Here is a 21,829-nt window from a genome sequence, read left to right as displayed (position 1 = left end):
ACTGTTAAGTTTTATATATGTTTACCTTCACAATTACAACATATTTGGGTATTAATAAGATGTTATTCTCATGTTGGATCTGTTAAAATAAAAATTTCATAGTTAAATATTAAATTATAAATTCACTTTTAATAAACAATCATTAACAAACTTTTGCAAGAAGCTATACATATGCCTTGAATACAATTAAAAATCCCACAATTTTATAATCAGTGCGTCCACGTATGAAAATAAAAAGCACTATATCTTTTTGAAATTCTTCAGAGTTGTCGTTGTTGAAACGTAAAACAACATGAGAGTAAAATATTTATAAAAAGTTGTAGATAAAATGTAAAATCGAATAAAAATATGCATTGTTCAATGAAAACCTTCGTAATTGTTGACACGTTGTTTCGTGTTGGTAACACTGGCACCTAACCTGTCAGAAGTAAAGTAGCAGATTGCAACTGTAGTCAGTTTTTGGCACAGAGGTATAACGTTTTAGGTTCGCGGTTTGCTGTGCTTGTCATCGTTTGGAGCACAGCAGTAACGAGCAAAGGCAGTTCAAATTTCTCGTTATAGCGTATGTAGAGAGAGGTAGCAGTAATTCTTAAAGGTGGCTACCACGTTTTCACAAGAATTCCCTTGTCCAACCCTGCCTGTTATGCGGTGGTGAACGTCGACAGGTGAGTGCGCGCTTTCTGTCTCACGATACTTTCCTCATTTTATCAACGAAAAAAACGTTTCCTCTCATGGCGAATGGTTACAATGGTGTTATTTCTACCAATTGCTCTTTGTGGATCTTCAATAGTGACGGATGGTAGTGTTATAGCACGAAGATTTGCGATGTTCTGAAGTTTCCTGACGAAAAGATTCGAGCTACTGCTAACGATGTGCATCCTGATGTAACTACATCGGTATGGACCTTCCAATTACCGACTAACCTTTTTTGAACAAATGATTTTTTTTCACGAACATCTTTATTCGGGTCGAATCAACGATCGCTTGTCCTTAACTTTCTTGTACCTACACAAAGGTTTCATATGACATTATTTATAGTTTTGTACAGGTTTTCAGCAGCTTCATATACGTTCATTAGTATATAGTTGTAACACTCACATTTTTACGTTATTTGTAATTCGTTTAAATCATCAAGTGTAATAATACACTGAATTTATTGCCTTTTCTTTTTCTTTAATTATCATCCAAATCATAAAATACTTGGAATAAACTGATATTGTATTTCTGTTTCAGTTTTCTTTTCATTTCCTAATCCTTTGTTTGACGTATCTCAACTTTGCCCAAAACATAATCCAAGTTCTTTTTATATCTTCTGTGCAGAAATTACGGTAGAAAGTAGAAACAGTGACGCTCACACGACAAGCACATAGAAAGAAAATGTCAGGGCATAGAGGCGGTGGAGGGGCTGGGAGTCATCAAGGGGGCCCGCCTGGCCTTAAACAAATAGATTTAGATCAAATCTGGGGAGATCTACGCGAGGGTATCGAACAAGTCTATAACAGACAATGCATGTCTAAACCAAGATATATTGATTTGTACACGTATCCTTTGTAACATTTTTAAAAGATAAAAATGATTGACAGCGATCTAGATTAATTTCCTTACTACTTTATATAATTTGTCAGACATGTATATAATTATTGCACAAGTGTTCATCAACAATTAACTAGAACATCGACCAAAAGTAAAAAGGGACAAATTTCTCAAGGAGGTGCACAGTTAGTCGGTTTGGAGCTATACAAACGTTTACGCGAATTTCTTAGAAATTACCTCATTAGTTTATTAAAGGTAATTATAATATTGGAAAATGTCACCTGTTTATGTATTCGAAAATAATTCACGATTAATACGGCCGATTTTTTAAATTTTTTACGTAGCACGGAACTGATTTGATGGATGAAGATGTATTACAATTCTATACAAGACAATGGGAGGAATATCAGTTTAGTAGTAAAGTATTAAATGGTGTATGCGCTTATTTAAATCGTCACTGGGTACGCAGAGAATGCGAAGAAGGTCGTAAAGGAATTTATGAAATTTACCAATTAGCTTTGGTCACATGGCGAGATAACTTATTCAAGCATTTAAATAGACAAGTAAGAAATTTCACTTAACGTAAGATTACGTAAGAAATACGATTTAATCGAAAAAATGATTTCATCATTTTTATTGTATTTAATATTTCAGGTCACAAATGCAGTGCTTAAGCTGATCGAACGAGAGCGGAACGGGGAAACAATAAACACACGTTTAGTCAGTGGTGTAATTAATTGTTACGTAGAATTGGGTTTGAACGAAGAGGACCCTGGTGCTAAAGGACAGAATCTTACCGTTTACAAAGATTCGTTTGAAAATGTCTTCCTTGAGGATACAGAAAGATTTTACACTCGAGAAAGTTCAGAGTTCCTCAGACAAAATCCAGTGACAGAATATATGAAAAAGGTTTCGAATGACGTTCTAAAACGTATGCGTTTTTAAAGAAATTATTTATACAACTACCATTCTATTACAGGCGGAACAAAGGTTGCTGGAAGAACAAAAACGCGTTCAACTGTACTTGCACCAAACAACGCACGATAGATTGGCGAAAACGTGCGAGAGAGTGTTAATTGAAAAACATTTAGATATCTTTCATTCTGAGTTTCAAAATCTGTTGGATGCTGACAAGAATACAGACTTGGGTCGCATGTATCAACTAGGCGCAAGAATACCGAATGGTCTTGGGGAATTACGAAACCTTTTAGAAGGCCATATAGCTAATCAAGGATTTGCGGCTATCGATAAATGCGGCGACTCTGCAGCTAATGTACTTTTTCTTTTTTTTTACCTCATTTATCGTACTTGTAATAAATGATTGCCAAATTAATAATACTTTAACACAGACTTTTACACAGGATCCAAAGGTCTACGTGAACACAATTTTGGAAGTTCATAAAAAATACAATGCTCTAGTACTTGTTGCATTTAATAACGACAGCGGGTTCGTGGCAGCTCTTGATAAGGCTTGTGGAAGATTTATTAATAGTAATTCGGTAACTAGAGCAGCGAACAGCAGCAGTAAATCGCCGGAGTTACTAGCAAAATACTGTGATCTGCTACTGAAAAAGAGTAGTAAAAATCCGGAAGAAGCAGAACTCGAGGATACACTCAATCAAGTTGTGAGTAGAAATCACTTTTACAAGAAAGTGAAAAAAGAGACTTCCATTAAACAATGATATTACATTTTGATTATAGATGGTAGTATTTAAATATATCGAGGACAAAGATGTATTCCAAAAGTTCTATAGTAAGATGTTAGCGAAACGATTGGTACAACACATGTCCGCCAGTGACGATGCGGAAGCGTCAATGATTTCTAAATTGAAACAGACTTGTGGTTTTGAATATACTTCAAAACTACAACGAATGTTCCAGGTACTGTATTAGACTATAAAGTTACAATCCATACGTATAAATCGCGTTCGGTGCACACAGTTGAATTTAATACTTTTTTCTGTAGGCGAATATTTTCACGTTATCTAACGATATCGGTTAAAATTATATAACATTATAATTGTAGCAGTCTGTCCACAGGATATTGGAGTGTCCAAGGATCTAAATGAACAATTCAGAAGGCATTTGACGAACTCCGCCGAACCATTGGACATAGATTTCAGCATACAGGTGTTATCTTCCGGTTCGTGGCCGTTTCAACAATCGTTTACTTTTTCTTTGCCAACAGAGGTAAACTTGATTAACGAATGATTTATTCTCGTTTAAAAGTAAATATTAGTATAATGTATTTTGTACATTACAGCTAGAACGATCTGTACATAGATTCACTACTTTCTATAGTTCACAACATAGTGGAAGAAAGTTGAATTGGTTATATAATATGTCTAAAGGAGAATTGCATACAAATTGTTTTAAAAACAGGTGATAATATGTTTAGTCGTTAAGTCTTAAATCAATAAGCGTTTGGCAATGTTCGTCGGTATATTTTTATAATTTAATCGTAGATATACGTTGCAAGCATCCACTTTCCAAATGGCCGTCTTATTGCAATACAATGGTTCTACCTTGTGGACGATACAACAGTTACACGATGCTACACAAATAAAAATGGATTTTTTGCTTCAGGTAGCTTAGAAACGTGGAAAATGAAATTTGAGTATTCGATCGTTACAAAAATATTTTCAATATTTCAGGTTATTCAAATATTGTTAAAAGCTAAACTATTAACTGCAGCTACGGACGATGAAAGCGAATTGACACCACTATCGACGGTGGAACTTTTCGCAGGATATAAAAAGTATGTACATTTAATTACGCGCGATGAATATTTTTTGAAAAATTATATATTGATACATTGTTCTTGTAACAGCAAAAAGTTGAGAGTAAATATCAATATACCAATGAAAACAGAACTGAAAGTTGAACAAGAAACGACACATAAGCATATAGAAGAAGATAGAAAACTTCTGATTCAGGCAGCAATTGTTAGGATTATGAAAATGCGGAAGGTATTGAAACATCAGCAACTGGTCGCTGAAGTATTGAATCAGTTAAGCTCTAGGTTCAAACCACGAGTACATGTTATTAAGGTAAGTATTTAAAAAAAAAACATTTTTTATAATATCTTATATTTTCAGAGTATTTTTTGAATGCGGGAAATTTATCGACTGATTGCGTGTATCTTTTACTTTTATCAATTTATCATGACATGATATCGATGACTCAGAATGTTTGAAAATCTATTGTTGTGAAACAAAGGATTTTATCTTAACATAAAGGTGATTCTGCTCTTTCAGAAATGTATAGATATTTTAATTGAGAAAGAATATCTGGAGCGCACAGAGGGTCAAAAGGACACTTATAGCTACCTGGCATGATCAAGTTGATCTAGGACAACGATACAGCAGCAACCATATACTCGAACGAAAGATGACTCTTCAATCTCATTGCTACCATGCTGTCACAATATTTATTTACATCTCGTACTTTGAATCTCGTACATTTTCCTTGTACATGGATGCCTTTGTACCATGTTGTCCCTCTGGTCGCATTTAGAGTCTCGATTTTATAATATGTTAATAAAATCATTTCATAGTCAAGCTGCTAGGTGTGTTACTGTCTGTGACGCCTTCGACGGAAATCGAAACATCGCTGAATTTTTATACGATATCGTGTTATGAAATGAAAAATGCACGAGTTAAATTTTTTTTAAAATTCATAACATTACAGAGAACAATATGAATTACATTCTTGGAGTTATAAATTGTTTAATAAAACGGAAAGATATAAAGCTGATTGTGATAAGAATGGAATGATATAACATCCTACGAATATTATTAAATTTATTATAAAATGATTAATATACGTTTAAGTTACATGTTGATTAATTAGATAAAAAGCTGGGCTCTTTTTTTTCTCTTGTTTTGATAACACGAAGTCAAACCTTTCGTGTGTGACTTTCTCTTTGAGACTGTAAAATAAGAATTATAATCTTACCACCTATGTGTATTATAGCATGATACAAAGTACATAAAAGTTACATAAGCACGTAGATGGTAATGCAATTTAATGCAGCAGTCATGAATAACAAATATTAAACGTATTTAAAACAGAACAAAAATTTTATACCAGTGAATTAAAAGGAATCTGTCCTGGTAGTATAAAAATCCGAGTTATTTTTAACTATCAATTTAAAGTGAACTTTTGTAATAGTTGACAGAATTTTGAAAGAAGCATATTATTATTTTCATAAATAATTTATAGTAATAATAATAAATGGAAAAATTCATGACTTACTATATAAAGATTCGATAAGATTAACGAATATAGAATACATGTTGTATATACTATGTCTAAAGCTTGAAAATTCATTTTTCTTATAGAGAGAAAAGAGCGACATTCAAAGTCTTTTCAATGACAAATATATCAAAATTTCGATTAATCATTTGAATGTTTTTAGAAATTGATATGAAATTCAAAGTGCAATATAAAATGATTTAAAAATGCGTACTATAACGTGACTTTAAGTGCAGGCACGAACAAAACTTAACACGGAGGATGAAGTAACTGTTGTTGAATAAATATACAATGTAAAAGGGAATTTTGTGACATTCAGTATGTAGAACAATTGAAAACTGAAAATTTTTTAACTGATAATTATTATAATCAAAAACGAAATGATAAGGGAAGAAACGGGGCAGATTGTACTAAACATTGAAGAGTGAGTAACGTATTCATATTTAATTATAAACAAAAAGCTATTAACTTAATGTATGTTATTAAATAAAATACAATAATTTTATAATTTTATTCAATAAAATCTTACATATTCAAATATTGAAAAGGTAAAATAAAATTGTTCAAAGGTTGTGCGAATAACGTTTAGTCGGGAGTACCAATACGTGTATCATCTTCACTCACTTTTTTTTTTTTAAATATCTGACACTATTTAAATAATTTAGAAGTGGATATTTTTTAAATTATTCATTTTCTTCTGTAAATAGAAAGTTCACGAAACATTGTATTGTTTAGATATGTAATTAAAATATAAATTGAAATTTGTAAAATCGATACAATATTTGATTTGAAATGACAGGTGTTTTCCGAATTTGAGTAATGACATGTCTCTTAAATACATATGTGTTATATATTATATACACATGAAATCGAAATGACTGTCTAACAAAATATCGATTATGGAATGAAATGTTCTAAATTTTTGTACATAACAACCGATCCTTATCGTTAACGATTTTATTTCTCGTGCACAAAATAGGATTTGCGTGTAAATAAAAATTTAGTGAATCATTTAAAATGATCATAAATTAAAATTGTCCAGTTCAAGACAGTTACAATGGAAATCAATTATACATTTTCTCGTAATTTTGTATCATGATGTTTTTTAAAAATGTTATGCGACAGTAATGAAACTTCATAAAACGGTATGATTTCCATGGTGACAATATTTATACTTTTTTGTATTTCACTGTAAGACCTACTGCAGATCTTCATCATTCAAATGTTATCACAACTGTGTGTAGAGTAAATAAATAATTGCTATGATTATAATATAATTATAAATTCGTTTATTTCAAATTAAATGGTGTTAAAATGCTTCACGAATTGAAAGAAATTTTTCGAATAAACACAAGTCTTGGGTTAGAGAACGCAAGCATTTAAAATTTCATAGCATCTGGCAGGTAATGTATAGGATACAAAATTTCTGTGAGGAATATCATTAGAAATTACATGCTGTAATATAAAGTTGTACAAAACGTGTGGCTATGAAATGAAATTATTCCAGTTTTTGCAATGTATAAATTGTAGTAGTCATTCAATAAACGTTTTATATACAATTTATCATATGTATTGAAGCTTTTGGTCCAGTAATCTTGAGAAATCTTCTTTTGTAAATTTCAATTGTCCAATTGTTATTAAGCATGCCTTGTTTGTACAGAAATATCGAAATAAGTAAATAAAATAATTTCATATATTTATGTACACTAACAAGTGCAATAATTACTTACATTTTGTTTCTTTAAGTTATCTATAATTAACATTTGTTTTTTAAATGCTTGTAGTACTTCTGAAAGTTGTTTCCCCAAATTGTTAACAGTCATTCTCTTATCTTCTTGTAGTTTTCTGATATGATTTCTTAATTCCTAAACATACATCAAGTTTCATGAAAATCTAGAATGATAAATTTCTCTGGTTATATCAAGCACATTTTATAATTTATACCTTTTCTTCTGTTTGAGAACATTTGAGTGCACTCCTGAGCTTATCATTTATTTCCAAAGACCTATTTAATCTGATGTTATAATTACTGGCATGTTGATCTGATATTTTTATCTGTTTCTCAAGTTTATCCAGCTCCTGTTAAAAAGATATCTTATAAATACATATAATTTATTTTCTTACTTTTACTAATGATTTGTACTTTTTTCATGTTTAAATTTTCAGTATTTAATGCTTGACATTGACACTGTAATTCTTTATTAGTATTTTCTAATTTTGTAACTGTTCCTTTTAATGATTCCACTTCATTTTGTAATTTTATTTCCAGTTTCTTATTTTCAGACTCCAAACTCTTACAGGTATCACTCTAAAATTACATTTAAAATATTAGTTAAACAACTTCCTATATACTTTTGTGTCTACAAAAACTTTACCTTCTTTTTGTATTCAGTTTGTATTGTTTGTAGCTCATTTTGTAGTATATCTATTTTACTTTTAAACAAATTAATAACAGTTTTATTTGCCAGGTTTCTTTTTTTGGAAGCTTCATTCACAATTTCCTCTTGTGCTTCTACTTTTCTGTTGCAGAACAATAATACAATTACAATATATTTAATATTAATAAATAATTATTTTCTATCGATACTCACGACTGTACAAAAATATGAGGTAAAGACGAGTTTCGTTTAACAGAAACTTGAGCATTATTTTCTGTTTGCGCTGTTACATCTTCGTTTATAAAATTCGGACGATATATTTTTGGATCATAAACCGATAATCCATTATTATAAGTATTTATAGCATTATCTATTTTTTCCATTAAATTATGCGCTTTCTCCTCGAGTTCTTCATTTAACTGCCGAAACCCTTTCTCTTTGATCAGTAAATCTTGGGTCATTTTTCGATATAGTTTTAATTACTTTTATTAATTGTTTAAATATTTATACAGGGATACAAGTTTTTTAATATGTGCATAAATATACTTCAGTATAAATACTATATATCAATGTAAGTACATGTATTCGCCCGTTGTTAGGCATTTTGTGTATGTACATTTTATTCGAAAAAATGCATGATTCATGTTATCATCTTGGGGTCCCAAACACCCCCAGGTCAAGTTAAATCTGCATGTATAGAGCACAGTTAGTTTGACAGTGTGCCTGTTTTATCCGCCTCTCTTTTATCATACCTCGCATTCACAACTAAAAAGACAGAATTTTAACGCCTTTTAATTCTATTTTTTAGAAATTAGTCAAAACCTGCACAAAGCCAAAAAATTATTAAAATAGTAATTGTTTGACACAGTTGTGGTTTAAAAAGCCCGCCATAAATCAAATTTTTAAAAATTCGATCCTATCGCCATCTTTACGAAAACGGCGGAAACTACTCAACGTTTACCGATTAGTAGTTTCCGCCGTTTTCGTAGAGATGGCGCTAGGATCGAATTTAAAACACCACCCTTCTGGCGGGAGAGTTAATTTTGCAATTAAATTGTATTATAATTAACGTTTTAATTTATAACTCAATTGTAAAATATGAAAATAAGCATTTTAAACTAGCGATTTTATCGAGGAGGTAGCATTAGTTCTAATAAGCTGCTTGCAGTGACTAGCTGTCCTCGAAATACTGAGTGATGCCACAAATTCAAGATCCCTCGAAAACAAAGGCATGTCCAAAGGCGGGACTTTTCTGAAGTTGATCGATACAAAGGAAAAAAAAAAAAAGAAGACGTTAAAGGTATCGGTACCATGTATAACATTCAAATTCTGATGACAAATAAAAATGACAGCGCGTTTAATTATACAAGGTATGTCTTTTAATAATAACAGCAACACTCTGTTACTAACGAGATACTTTTTTCTTTTACAATTTTTATACTAATAATTATTGTTTCTTTACAGTTTTTGATCAGTATCAAAGAGCCCGTCTTTCATTCGTTCAATCTGTTGCCGATTTTGCGTCGAAACCATATAATGTAGAATGTTTAGAAGCTGCTGGGGCTTTAGATCTATTGTATCCTTTGTTAGCAGATCATGTACCATCCATTCAACACATGGCAGCTGTTGCTTTAGGGAAACTTGCGAATAATAATCATAGGATAGCACAAACTATTATAAGAAAAGACATGTTACCTCAGTTATTAAAGAACATTGATAAACAAAATGTACGAATGTAAGCATATTAATGATAGAAAAATAATTTTTAATATAAATTATATGAATCTCAAGTATATTTGTTTCAGAAATTTTATAAAAAAGCAGCTTTATGTGTCATACGTGGAATTGCTAAACATTCCCCTGAATTGGCATCTATAGTGATTCAAAATAATGCATTGGATGTCATTATACTTTGCTTAGAAGATTTTGATTCTGGAGTCAAGGAGGCTGCTGCTTGGACATTAGGATATATTGCTAAGCATAATAAAGAATTAGCTGAAGCTATTGTTGATGCGGGTACTTAGATTAATGTTATTATATCGATTATAGGTTTCTTTACTAATAATAATGTTAATAGGTGGTGTACCTCTTTTGGTCTTATGTTTGCAAGAACCAGAACTATACCTAAAACAAATTAGCGCATCCGCTTTGTTTGATATAAGCAAACATAGTAATGATCTTGCAGAAACTGTAGTTGATGCAGGAGCAATTCCTTTTCTTGTGAAAGCATTAGCAAATCCTGATAACAAATTAAAGGTGAAATGAATTATCATGTTCGATGATTTTACAGTATAATAATCCACTTGTTACTAATATATCCAGCACCAAGTTCTTTCTGCTTTAAGCAGTATAGCAAAGCATTCTGTACAACTGGCTGAATCAGTTCTTGAAGCTGAAATTTTACCCGATATTCTGGTACACATGGCGCATCCCGATGAATGTGTTATTAAAGCTGCGGCAATATTAACTAGAGAGATTTGCAAACATACAATAGAAGTAAAATAAGTATAAATTTTTTGTTCGTTTATTTTTGTTAACATTATTTATTTTCTTACAATTATACTTTCTTTCAGATGGCCCAACTTGTTGTAAATAACGGCGGTATCGGTGCACTTGTCGAATTAATTGCTACTCCAAAATTAATGGCCAGATTATCAGCAATAATGGCAATTGGATACATTGCTGGACATTCGGATCAATTAGCTATTGCAGTTATAGGATCTAAAGTATATCATTTTAATATATCTGCTATTATATTTTACTGACATACCGTATTTTTGCAGGTAATCGATTATCTATCTCTGATATTGCATAAAGAGACAGATAATCATGTACTTGCTGTAACCGTATGGGCAATTGGACAAATCGGGAAACATACATCGGAACATGCAAAAGCAGTTGCGGTTGCAAATGTTTTTCCAAAATTATTACAGGTACATATAAAATTTTATGCTATATTACTTATGCTTGTACATTACTAAATAATTCATAGTTAATCCTCAGATTTATAACGATCCAAGTACTCCAGAGGATCTTAAAGCGAAATGTAACACAACGTTAAAACAGGTATTACAACGATGCATGTACGTAGAAGCATTGGAACCTTTGTTACACGATTCGCCTCCGAATATATTGAAATATATTCTTGGACAATTTAGTAAGGTAAGAGGTGTAATAGTATTTTAATTTGTACATAATTCTTCGCTTTATACATGTCCCTTACAAATTGTTTTTAGAGCTTAAAAATGATAACGGTATGATAAATGAAATAATATTTTTCTTTTATTATTTATGTAAATGATACAAAACCAATATCATAACAAATATTTTTCTATGCAATACAAAGGATTTTTGCATAAAATTATTGTACAATTATAATTTCGGATCTAAACATAGTTGCATAACAAACTATATTTATGTATATGTACGAAATATTATTAAGCTATCTAATATTGCTCTACTGAAAAATTGGTCAAACAATCGTATAAGATGAATGTTTCTCTTTTGTCATATAAAATCTGTTATACTATAACGTCATTCTAACTGCTATGATTCTAATTTTGTGATATTACTCTGATACAATGACAGTTTATTCAATAGCTATATAATTTGTTCATAAAATTTTTTGCTGTTCAACTTTCCTGTATGCATTTTAATTTGACATTAGTTAACGTAGATATCAAACATCACATACTTTTATTTAAAATTAATATTCTCGATATGCTGTACATCCTTGTGTTTGTTTAACAATAGATCGATAGGAAGTGAAAATATTGATAGTAGCGTCGAAAGGTCCGAATTACTTTTTTTCATTTCTTCTCTTTTTAATGCTTGTCTAATAATTACTATGGCACATATGGTGCCCTGAAAAAGCACATTTCTCAGTCTTACGACAATAAATGGTTCGGCTAATATAATGAGGACGATTGAATGGTTAAGTGCCTGTGGATTCAAAAGTTCTTATTGGAGCGTGAAATATTTGAACGTACTTTCTGTTGAATAAATTCTTTGTTTCTAATGCATCGTGATGTAAGTATCTCGTAATGGCAGTATTTGATGTAAAGAAACTAGCAAGTATATATAAACTTTGCAGGTGTAAATTAAGTACTAATGAATGAAAATTTTCTGTATGAAACTGTTTGTCAGTAAGGCAGTAATTTGATACTCACACTAATATTATAAATGTAAAAAAATCTTAGTATTATTCGTTTTGAATTATAATTTTTGACAAATATCGAGTCCATCGACTATAGCACTGTTAATAAATGTTATTGCATTCCGGGGAAAAAAAAAAACAAACGAACCAGCATTTATCTTTCGCTCTAATTAAAAACTAAAAAAAGAAACTAAAATCCCGAGGTTTACCAAAATTTTTGTTGCAGCACAATTTCAAATTGTAAAGCAATTAAGGCATATACTCGGTTCAGAACACGCAATCTGTCCAAGTATCTCTGAAAAATGAGAAAAATAAAAAGTTATGTTATGCCGCTAAAGTTATTGCATAGATATAAAAAATCGCAATTAGGTAAATATTTTCACAGCTAAAACAAGATTTAAACAACATATTTTTCTATCTAGAATGATGAAACCGCGTAACAGTAAAGCAATATAAAACAGAAAATGTTTTCGTTACTTTAATATCCTTTAAATAGAAGGTCCTGCTTTGTAAAGACTAGAATGTGTGTTAATTTGTGCTGTAATTTTTAAACATTTTATAATAATATATCATTCTTCCATTGTACCATTATAAAAGAAATATGAACGTCTTATATCAGTAAGTAATGGTAGAAAAAGCACATATGATACATATTCGTATCATATCGATTTTAATAATAATCTACATAGTCATTGTAGCAAACAAACTTCAACCTAATATATGACGATTGCACGTAATTAAAAGATAAACATTTACCAAGATAATGTCTTGTGTAAGATAAGCTTCTTTTTAAGTAGAATCATTATTAAGTACAAAATCATTGCCTTAAAAAAAAAAAAATTAATATTTTATCAAAATAAAAGATTAAAGTTGGTCTGCTACTTTATCCATGCAACAAAATTATTATTTTATTCATCGTTATCATCGTTAGGTTTAATGCTAGCGTAATTGTTCATATTTCTATTCACCCTTAACATCTTGAGAAAACTGCCTAGGACAAGTATTGTTTTTCTGTGCCTTCTGAAGATCCCCGCATAAAGCTCTTCGCGCACATCCCTTCTATCACTCACATCGGAATCAATACTCGATACAGAGACCACAGAAGGCTTTGCTGAGACCGGTTGATGATAATTGTTGGTCTCACCGGAATTAAGAATAACACAATGCTGATTGTTTATCATGTCTATTACTAGTTTTCCACTTTTTCTCTTTGATATCAAACCGATGCTCTTTATACCGTATCGTAGTTCACAGCGTTCAAGAAAACTTTCTCAAGTTTTCTTCTCGTATAGTCCATGAAACTTCAGTCATTACACTGCACGATTTTCCGTTGAATTAACTTCTTATAAGTTACAGATTTCTACCTTTCTGATATCAGACATATTTGCTAGGCTTCTTGCAAACAACACCATTTAATATACAATACTATTTGACTGTCGTGTATAGTGATGTCATCTCCCTTTATCACTTATATCATTACTTGTTTGAACTTTAAGGCAGCTGTCTTGTTATCTTTTAATTACAATGCTTTAAGTCTCTTAATAATCTTCAATCTTGATTTTCATTTCACGTTTCTCCGAATTATTAATTCAACTATTTTAATAAAAAATCGTTGTATTTAGAGCTGTGCTTATCATTTACATACGTATAAATGTTACGTATATTTTTACTATGTATTTAGTAAATTATTTAAAAATGCTTCAAAAATTTCAGGACCTTTCAACTTCTAATATGTACAAATTGTTTTCAGATTAAATATAAGTAAAAACTTATGATTTGTAATAAAAATCGACAGACAGTTACAGTTCAAGTTCTGATAAGAAAAATGGTCTTGAATTTTCTTCTATTCCTTTAGCGGCCAATCTTTAGTGTCACATAGATCCGACTGAAAAAAAAATATAGTATTTCATTATTATAATCCTATTATAAATTAATAACATTGGGACAATGAAAGAGCTTCGAACAAATCAACAGGTTTACGACGAACATATTCTTTCGTAACGTCGTTCTGGAATTTTGTTTTCGAAAACAAGATATTCTTAGCGACGAAGAAAAATAGGGAACCTGGACAGATTTGGCATCGGTCATAACGCGTTACGTACAATGTTTCTGATATAACGTTAAAAAAAGAACATTACTGTACTCGAATATAGTATTACCAAATATTCGATAATTTATTCGAATATTATCGAAATCTAATAATTGACATTAATTACAAAGTTCCTTATATATTGTTATCATCAATCTTCGTTCAGATTGCTATCAGTCGAATGCGACATCGGTGCTGAAAATTTCTCTGATTTGTACATTAGATAAAAACAGAATGTTGTAATACAATTTAATTTTGATTCGTTACTGATTGAAATATCTAAAGAATTAATCCAGGTTTTGGTTTTAAGTAAATATTATGAAAGAATATGTAAGTCATGTTTGAGAGGCGTTATTTTTAGACGCGTTCAAGTACAAACTGATTATTAATAAATGATAAAAACATTAAAAGAAATCATAAATTATTTTAAATTCTTTTTTTTTAAGAACTTCTTTTTCCACAGATACTGCCTCACGATGCCAGGGCAAGAAGACTATTTGTGATATCCGGTGGCTTGAAGAAAGTACAAGAAATTGAGGCTGAACCTGGTTCAATGCTCTTAGAATATATACAGATTATCAACTGTTGTTTTCCGGAAGAAATTGTCAGGTTGTTTTTAACTTACATTTCTTATCAATATTTTTCCAGTCAAATATATGCAGTATATATAACAGCTATTAATTATGTTAATAACATACAACAATTACAACTTCACTGTCTGAATTGTACGGAATTTTATATCCTTTCAGACTTGATTATTACTTTGCGACTGTATTTGGGTGTTTTTAAACAGTCCTTTTCTCCTCTTTTACCTATAAAATATTTTTATTTGTTAAACTCATTAAAATTTCAGTGCTTGTTGAATATGAATGAGTAATTATCAAAAACACTAGTTGCTTTTGATATAACTTTTTTAAAAATTACTTACTGAAGAAATCCAGAAACGTGAGCTTTTGTTAATGAAAAAGGTCCAGTCTTCTCAGAGTCGTTTACACGAGCAACGAATATAAATAACTGCACTTCTGTTTCTAGATCGCGTGTCTTAATTTAAATCGGGCAAGTAATCTACGGCGTGATCGCCATGTTGTCACAGCTGATTACATTGGAAAAATATAAATTCAGACTTTAATAGATCAATAACTTTACGTTTTGATGCAATCAAAACACTGTTTTGTATTATCGTACCCATATCGATACGCTATCAATGTACAAGCGGCACATTTATCATCGTAATTTTTACACGTTTAATAATCATTGTTCATCGTTTAAATTTTTATATTGAAATACTATTTTATTCTGTCTTAACTTCATTAGAATCAAAGTTTAATTTTAACAATTAATAGACACAATTTTTGTTATTAGATATTATTCTCCTGGATATCCGGACAGTCTTCTGGAAGCGGTTGAACAGTATCAACCGAAATGCCCGTCCTTGTTCACGTTGGATGAACATTTATCCTCCGAGACTGATTCCAAATCTTCGTTATCATCTCAAGTTGACGAGTGTTAAATTATACAATTACATATATTGTTTAACGATATATTAAAGCAGTATAAAAAAATCTTTCCAAATGAACTGCTCAAATTAATGTGGTTTTTGTATTTCAGAACAGAAATATACATATACACGAATAGACTATTATGTATGTGTTAGAAAGAACTATGTATATGTATATATCTTTGTAATACGATTTAAGTTGTTTCTTAATCAGTTTTTATCGCTGATATCTTTAGATAATTGATAATCACTGAACCTCAGAGGAGGTATAGGCACAGACGAGATTTTAGATAAGACCAAGTAACTTATGAAAGTTTGTGTTTTATGATCTGAAATATCGACATCATCTATAGAAGTTCTTCAAATGCCATCTAACATATTTCCCGTGTAACTCAAACTGATTTCATCAATAATTTGAAAAATTGTATTATTTACATGTCCTTTGTGTTTTGGGAATTTGTAGTTTAACGTCAAATTTTATTTTAAGTTATTCGTTTCTTCGTAAAGATATTAAGTTTACATAGGTAAAATGTCATATCGTCAATATTGTCATTTTTCAAAAGTAAAGTCAACTGCGTCCAGTGTAGAACCTAACCACGTGTAGAGAAAAAGGAAGTTAAATACTTGCGGAAACACGTTGCGGTTTAATATTTTACTGTATCGAGTATTGTATTAAGTAAACCATGGAAGTTAATGAAAGGATCGTGAAGAAAAGACAGGTAAATCGTCCAAAGCGACCTATAAATATGGTGCACAGAGAAAAACGCATGCATTCGAGGGCATTGTATACTAAAAAGTTTAAAGCACCTTTGAAGAAAGTTCGCAAAAATGAATATGATCCAAAAGAAGAAGCCAGGTATAACAAGAATGTATAAAATACTTGGGACTTGTTTTAAAAATCATCATGTAATTTTGTACAGGTTAGAAAATATCGTATTTGGCGATCCCAGCGATATTATAAATAATTTGCCAAACGAAGAAGAATTGAATGAAAGTAAAACTATTGCTACAAGTAGCAATGATTCAGAACATTCTAAAGAAGCTGCATGGGTTGATGAAGATGATGTTAAATATTCGTATGTACATTATGTTTACTAATGGAACTTGATAGTAAAAGGATACATTACTAATTGAAATAATTGATTTTTACTAGAGTACAAGCTGCTGCAAGAATACAAGGTAGAAAAATTGACAGCAGTGTACCACAAAAGTTATATAAAGACTATTTACACAATAAATATAAACAACTTGTGGGTACTCCAAAGTGGGCCGAGCTTAACAGAGTAGACAAAGAATCTGATGATTTGGATAATGAAATATTAAAGGTACTAAGCTTTTTTCAATAATTTGTTTAGACTACATATGTAAATACATTGTTTTCTTTTAGCATAGCTGCCATTTAGAGAAACCTAAAGTAAAAAACTTATCAAAAGATATAATAGATATAAAAGCACTGACTTCCATAAATAAGCAAACACATACAGAAGGACCAATTGTATCCAGTGTTGAATTTCATCCAACTTCTACTGTTGCCTTAGTTGCTGGCTCATCTGGAATTTTATCCCTTTTTCAAGTAAGCTTGTGGGAGTTAATTATATTTTGAAATAGAAAATCATTAATATACAATATAATTATAGGTAGATGGTATTGAAAATAATAAACTGCACACAATGCAATATAAGAAGTTTCCCATTAGTACAGCAAAATTTTTGCAAGAGGGTACAGAAGTCTTGCTTGGTTCTCAATATTATTCGCATTGTCATTCTTATAATTTACTCAGTGGAAAGACATATAAAGTACTACTACCACATGGGGTCACTAATATGCAGGTTTTTATTATTACGCCAATAATTTTCGTGGTAATATTAACAGTCTTAAATAATAAAATTATTAAATAAATAATTTAGAAATGCGAAGTGTCTCCAGATGGGAAATTATTAGCACTTTGCGGACGATTGGGTGAAATTTTCTTATTAGCAAGTTCAACCAAAGAACTTATAGCTACCTTAAAAATGAATACAAGATGTAGGGCGTTGTGTTTCACTTCAGACAATAAGAATCTTATTACACATGGTGGTAAGTTACAGTTTTTAAACAGTTCTTAATTTTTGTTTAATCGTATCTTTCCATAATTACAGATAGCAATGAAATGTACATCTGGGATTTGAACAGTCGTATGTGTATTCATCGAGCTGTAGATGACGGATGTCTATCTTGTGAGTCAATTGCGATGTCTCCGAGTGGTCAATTTTTAGCAACAGGTAGTAAAGAAGGTGTAGTTAATTTGTACGATACTAAAACGGTATTAGAAAATCAAATTCCAGTTCCTTTGAAAATTGTTTTAAATCTTGTAACGTCAGTTACCAGTTTGAAATTTAATTCTCATTCTGAAATATTAGCAATGTCTTCAAACAAAAAGCATAATGCTTTTAAGATGATGCATTTACCATCATTTACAGTCTTTTCAAATTTTCCAACGTTTCAAACAAATATAATGATGCCAGAAATCATTGATTTTTCACCAAGCAGTGGTTACTTATCAATTTCTAATAGATCAAACAGTGCTTTTTTGTATAGATTAAAACATTATGGAAATTACTAGGGATAAATCATCTTGTAAAACATAGTGAAAATTAAGAACACGTTTCGGATATTGAATAGATTTATTTATATACAAAGTGCATATGTCTATAACAATTACAAGTGTTATTCTTTTTGTTACTTTGAATACATATATACGTATTTTACTCAACGGATTACCTGTACCACGGCATAATAATAATGTCGTATAAAATCGAATAAAAAAGGTTTGACATTAGGTAAGTATATTGAAAACAGTAGATAAATAATACATTTTCGATTAAATATCACATTTATCGTGTATTTATATCCGACAGAATTTTTTTATTTTTTCGGTGTTTTGTATACTATGTACACAAAGTCAGGAATTAATTCTAACACTTTTACTAATATTTGAAGTCAATAAAATGTTATGATTATTTATCACGTAAAACAATGATTTGAAGTCGTGTAAATATTCATAATGCGTATTCAGAAGCGTAATTACCTCCTTTGGTCAGTTTTCGATTTTTATAAGAAAAAGAATAAAACTATTTATACAAGTATATTTCATTATGTGGAATACAATAAATGTATGTATTCACACATAAACACACATTCAAGTACGCCATACGTACGTATGCATTCGCACATTATTCTTTACTTCTATACTTATTTGGTTGATGAATTTTCATTAATATTTTATACTATTTGTTGGCTTTAAAAAATGTCAATCTTCGTGCAAACTTACGTACAATCAACATATGTATATACAAAATATTTACTACCATATATACAGAATTTTTTTTTGACCCTCTGGTCAATAAAGAAATTTTTCTTAAGTCTTCGTCTCTTCTTTCAGGGTTGAAGTATCTATGTTAGTTTGCTCAGTATCTATATTCCTTTGGTGAATAGGCGTGAGAAATACTAGCTATTGGTCCCCGGCGGTGGTTGCTAGCGTAGTAGTATCTCCGCTACTACTTTCTACTATCAGCATTACAGTTTCAGCAGCACCTCTTACACATTCCACTTGATGACCCGCCCAATCCTTGCGCTGACAAAACGTAGAACAATACGGCGTTCGTCTACATAATGAACATTCTGCAAATGCTTCTCTATTACAGTTGGCACACTAGAAACAGTAAAGACCAACAGTTAAGAAAGGATAAGCTGCTTAATGCTAACTCATCATATTCATTAGACACGTTTCGTGTCCTTACCTTTTTATTATGAGAATCCGACGCTGGTTGCAATCCAACAGTTTCAATAACATCTCCTCTACCTCCTAATTGAGCAACTAACGCCTGTTCTCTTCTTTGTTGTCTACTTACTTCCTTAGCCTCATCTAAGGTACGCCTAAATTCATAAGCTAACTTTAACATTTTATTCGACATCTCCTCGAGCTTTTTAAATATATCATCGCCTTGTCCATTTTCAGTTTGATGTACAGTTTGGACAACTGTATCTTCGTGCGGTTGTTGCACGACTAAACCCTCCGCTGAAACAAACTGGGGCCACACTTCTTTATCAGGTATGACTACTTCACCGTCACTTTCGTCGTTGTTACTACCATCCCGCGAGTTATCACTTTTTAGCTTTCGGGATGGCGTTTCTCCGTCGGAGGTGTCTCTGGCTCTTCTTCTACGCTTGTAGGGTGTAAATAACCTTACTGGACCGGTCTGGAATACGTAGAAATTTTAATACAATTTGCAAAATAGAATTAGGTAGGAAGTAGTATAGTGTACTAACTGCACTGTCGTCGTCGCAGCACGCTGCGCACGTGCAAGAGGTAGCGTGTGGCTTTAAAATTTGTTCGTCGATTAACGTCTGTAAACTTCTGCCGCCAAATCGAATACTGCGCTTCCAATCTTTACTGGATGCTCTTCCGCAAAGTGCTTCGAATTCGCTCGGCGTATACCAATCTTGTCCAAGTTTGATGCATCTTCCTCTTCCTCCAGACCCGAATCGACTTTTATGCAATTCTGCATTCGTATTTTTACATCTAACTGGTAACACTGCTAAATTTGCAGATTCTGACCAGCTGCATATTGGTTGTGCATTAGCAGTCGATACATGAATTTGTTCAGATTCTTGTTCCTCTGTGCTATTTTGAATTACTATGTGGGTTGCTTTTAATTCTCCGTTCCAACGCAATGGATCTGTATCCTTATCATGACGCGGTTCACAGATAAAACCATTGTCTACGCATAGCATCTGTTTGAACTGCCCGGAACCAGGTAACTGAAAGGATGAAACAGAACAAGAGAAAAAAGTTACGTGCCTTGTTGAGATTCACTTCTTGCGCATAGTTTCTGTTCAGGACAGAATACTGATACGTTCAAATAGCATTACACAGACCATTGTGATTGAAATTATGATTATTAAGATTGCATTTAATCTATGTTGGATACATAAAATATTGATGTACAATAATTGTTAAAGGAAACAGGTGTTTTTCTATTACAATGCGCGGGCAGGCGCAGTTTATGTTTTGTACGCTATACATGTTCATTGGCACTTGAAGGCATAGAGAAAAAGTAAAACTCGAACTCATCTTGGCAGCGATTCTTTGACGAGGGTGTCGGTTGTCGTTAAAATTCTTTCTGTACAGGAGAAATGTATCGAATGAGTGGAAGTTGAAGCAATTAATAATTCTTTTGTTTCGGGGGTACCTGTAGTTGATCCGAAGTGATGACGTTGAAGGTCGTGCCGTTGGTCGAGTTCGCAACACCAATGATTGAACCAACGGGTAAAGAAACCGGTACACCAACTCCTGGAACACCAGGAACACCCGCTACTGGAGTGACGCTCGCCGTCACGGCGACGGGATGCGCCTCGTGCTCGGTCGTTAGGGCAGACGCCTCCTCGGTCTCGCTCGTCAACGGTTCGGACATGTCCGGTAGCACGGCGACACTTTCCGATGTTTGACTTTCCTCCATTTCGGCTGTTCTCGCCTCACGCATACACAATGGCGTCAGCGCACGCTTAACGCAGCGCCACGATTTTCGGCTAGCTATGATTACACGCGATCACGATACTTGAAATTTACTCAACATCGGTTACAAAGTAATCACAATCGAATCGAAATTAACAGTGCCGTCAAACGAATTTCCTATTAACTAACTCAATTGTCATTATTTCTCTACAGTTTGCGACGGAATCTTTACTTTTTTCGATCGCATAGATTCTAAGTACGAGTCCCCACTGTTGAGAGCCATCTTTACATGCGTCGAGCAGCGCTAGGTTTAAATTATCGACGTTATATTTTGAAACTTTCATCGAAAAGATGTATCGTTTTAAAAACTATACGCAATATTGATTTTTAATAGAATTGATCGTACAGAAACAAAAAATAAATT

At 31.8% G+C, this 21,829-nt stretch overlaps 6 protein-coding genes across 11 annotated transcripts; 3 read left to right on the top strand and 3 right to left on the bottom strand.

Annotated features, from left to right (window-relative positions):
* The first annotated feature begins 442 nt into the window (after positions 1–442).
* On the top strand, positions 443–5,998 carry Cul1 (cullin 1). 3 transcript variants are annotated; one of them, XM_034324137.2, is made up of 15 exons: positions 443–665; positions 791–896; positions 1,321–1,541; positions 1,626–1,788; positions 1,878–2,096; positions 2,188–2,442; positions 2,513–2,806; positions 2,895–3,158; positions 3,235–3,414; positions 3,574–3,723; positions 3,797–3,915; positions 3,999–4,119; positions 4,188–4,291; positions 4,364–4,583; positions 4,791–5,998. In XM_034324137.2, exons 3-15 carry the CDS (start codon positions 1,378–1,380, stop codon positions 4,869–4,871), a joined length of 2,334 nt encoding a protein of 777 aa, XP_034180028.1. In that variant the 5' UTR covers positions 443–665; positions 791–896; positions 1,321–1,377; the 3' UTR covers positions 4,872–5,998. The 3 variants fall into 3 exon arrangements, with proteins under 3 accessions (XP_034180028.1, XP_034180027.1, XP_034180025.1); XM_034324136.2 differs by having other exon boundaries at positions 2,883–3,158; XM_034324134.2 differs by lacking the exon at positions 791–896 and having other exon boundaries at positions 2,883–3,158.
* A 1,316-nt stretch (positions 5,999–7,314) lies between these two features.
* Positions 7,315–8,629, bottom strand: LOC117604271 (testis-expressed protein 9). Its single transcript, XM_034324154.2, has 6 exons — positions 8,382–8,629; positions 8,166–8,310; positions 7,934–8,098; positions 7,735–7,869; positions 7,521–7,655; positions 7,315–7,437 (listed from the first exon to the last, which is right to left on the bottom strand). The coding sequence occupies exons 1-6, from the start codon at positions 8,627–8,629 to the stop codon at positions 7,354–7,356; spliced, it is 912 nt and encodes a 303-aa protein (XP_034180045.2). The 3' UTR covers positions 7,315–7,353.
* LOC117604260 (sperm-associated antigen 6) lies at positions 8,599–15,923 on the top strand. 3 transcript variants are annotated; one of them, XM_034324140.2, is made up of 10 exons: positions 8,599–8,739; positions 9,337–9,538; positions 9,633–9,895; positions 9,974–10,184; positions 10,246–10,424; positions 10,491–10,664; positions 10,742–10,894; positions 10,952–11,101; positions 11,172–11,330; positions 14,877–15,344. In XM_034324140.2, exons 2-10 carry the CDS (start codon positions 9,514–9,516, stop codon positions 15,288–15,290), a joined length of 1,728 nt encoding a protein of 575 aa, XP_034180031.1. In that variant the 5' UTR covers positions 8,599–8,739; positions 9,337–9,513; the 3' UTR covers positions 15,291–15,344. The 3 variants fall into 3 exon arrangements, with proteins under 3 accessions (XP_034180031.1, XP_034180030.1, XP_034180032.1); XM_034324141.2 differs by lacking the exon at positions 8,599–8,739 and adding an exon at positions 15,776–15,923 and having other exon boundaries at positions 9,159–9,538; positions 14,877–15,022; XM_034324139.2 differs by lacking the exon at positions 8,599–8,739 and having other exon boundaries at positions 9,153–9,538.
* On the bottom strand, positions 11,433–13,920 carry LOC143305435 (uncharacterized). The gene is made up of 2 exons (XM_076689101.1): positions 13,293–13,920; positions 11,433–12,619 (listed from the first exon to the last, which is right to left on the bottom strand). Exons 1-2 carry the CDS (start codon positions 13,503–13,505, stop codon positions 12,530–12,532), a joined length of 303 nt encoding a protein of 100 aa, XP_076545216.1. The 5' UTR covers positions 13,506–13,920; the 3' UTR covers positions 11,433–12,529.
* A 107-nt stretch (positions 15,924–16,030) lies between the features above and the next one.
* Positions 16,031–18,722, top strand: wcd (U3 small nucleolar RNA-associated protein 18 homolog wicked). Its single transcript, XM_034324146.2, has 7 exons — positions 16,031–16,767; positions 16,832–16,987; positions 17,065–17,236; positions 17,299–17,484; positions 17,549–17,740; positions 17,819–17,987; positions 18,050–18,722. Exons 1-7 carry the CDS (start codon positions 16,595–16,597, stop codon positions 18,511–18,513), a joined length of 1,512 nt encoding a protein of 503 aa, XP_034180037.2. The 5' UTR covers positions 16,031–16,594; the 3' UTR covers positions 18,514–18,722.
* A 466-nt stretch (positions 18,723–19,188) lies between these two features.
* On the bottom strand, positions 19,189–21,433 carry Deaf1 (deformed epidermal autoregulatory factor 1). 2 transcript variants are annotated; one of them, XM_034324147.2, is made up of 4 exons: positions 21,143–21,433; positions 20,220–20,711; positions 19,691–20,149; positions 19,189–19,602 (listed from the first exon to the last, which is right to left on the bottom strand). In XM_034324147.2, exons 1-4 carry the CDS (start codon positions 21,431–21,433, stop codon positions 19,402–19,404), a joined length of 1,443 nt encoding a protein of 480 aa, XP_034180038.1. In that variant the 3' UTR covers positions 19,189–19,401. The 2 variants fall into 2 exon arrangements, with proteins under 2 accessions (XP_034180038.1, XP_034180039.1); XM_034324148.2 differs by lacking the exon at positions 21,143–21,433 and adding an exon at positions 20,829–21,022.
* Positions 21,434–21,829: the final 396 nt, after the last annotated feature.

The sequence above is a fragment of the Osmia lignaria genome, chromosome 7 (genome assembly GCF_051020975.1).
Source record: "Osmia lignaria lignaria isolate PbOS001 chromosome 7, iyOsmLign1, whole genome shotgun sequence".
In the NCBI taxonomy this organism is placed as follows: domain Eukaryota; kingdom Metazoa; phylum Arthropoda; class Insecta; order Hymenoptera; family Megachilidae; genus Osmia; species Osmia lignaria.
This window is presented reverse-complemented; position numbering and strand designations above follow the sequence as displayed.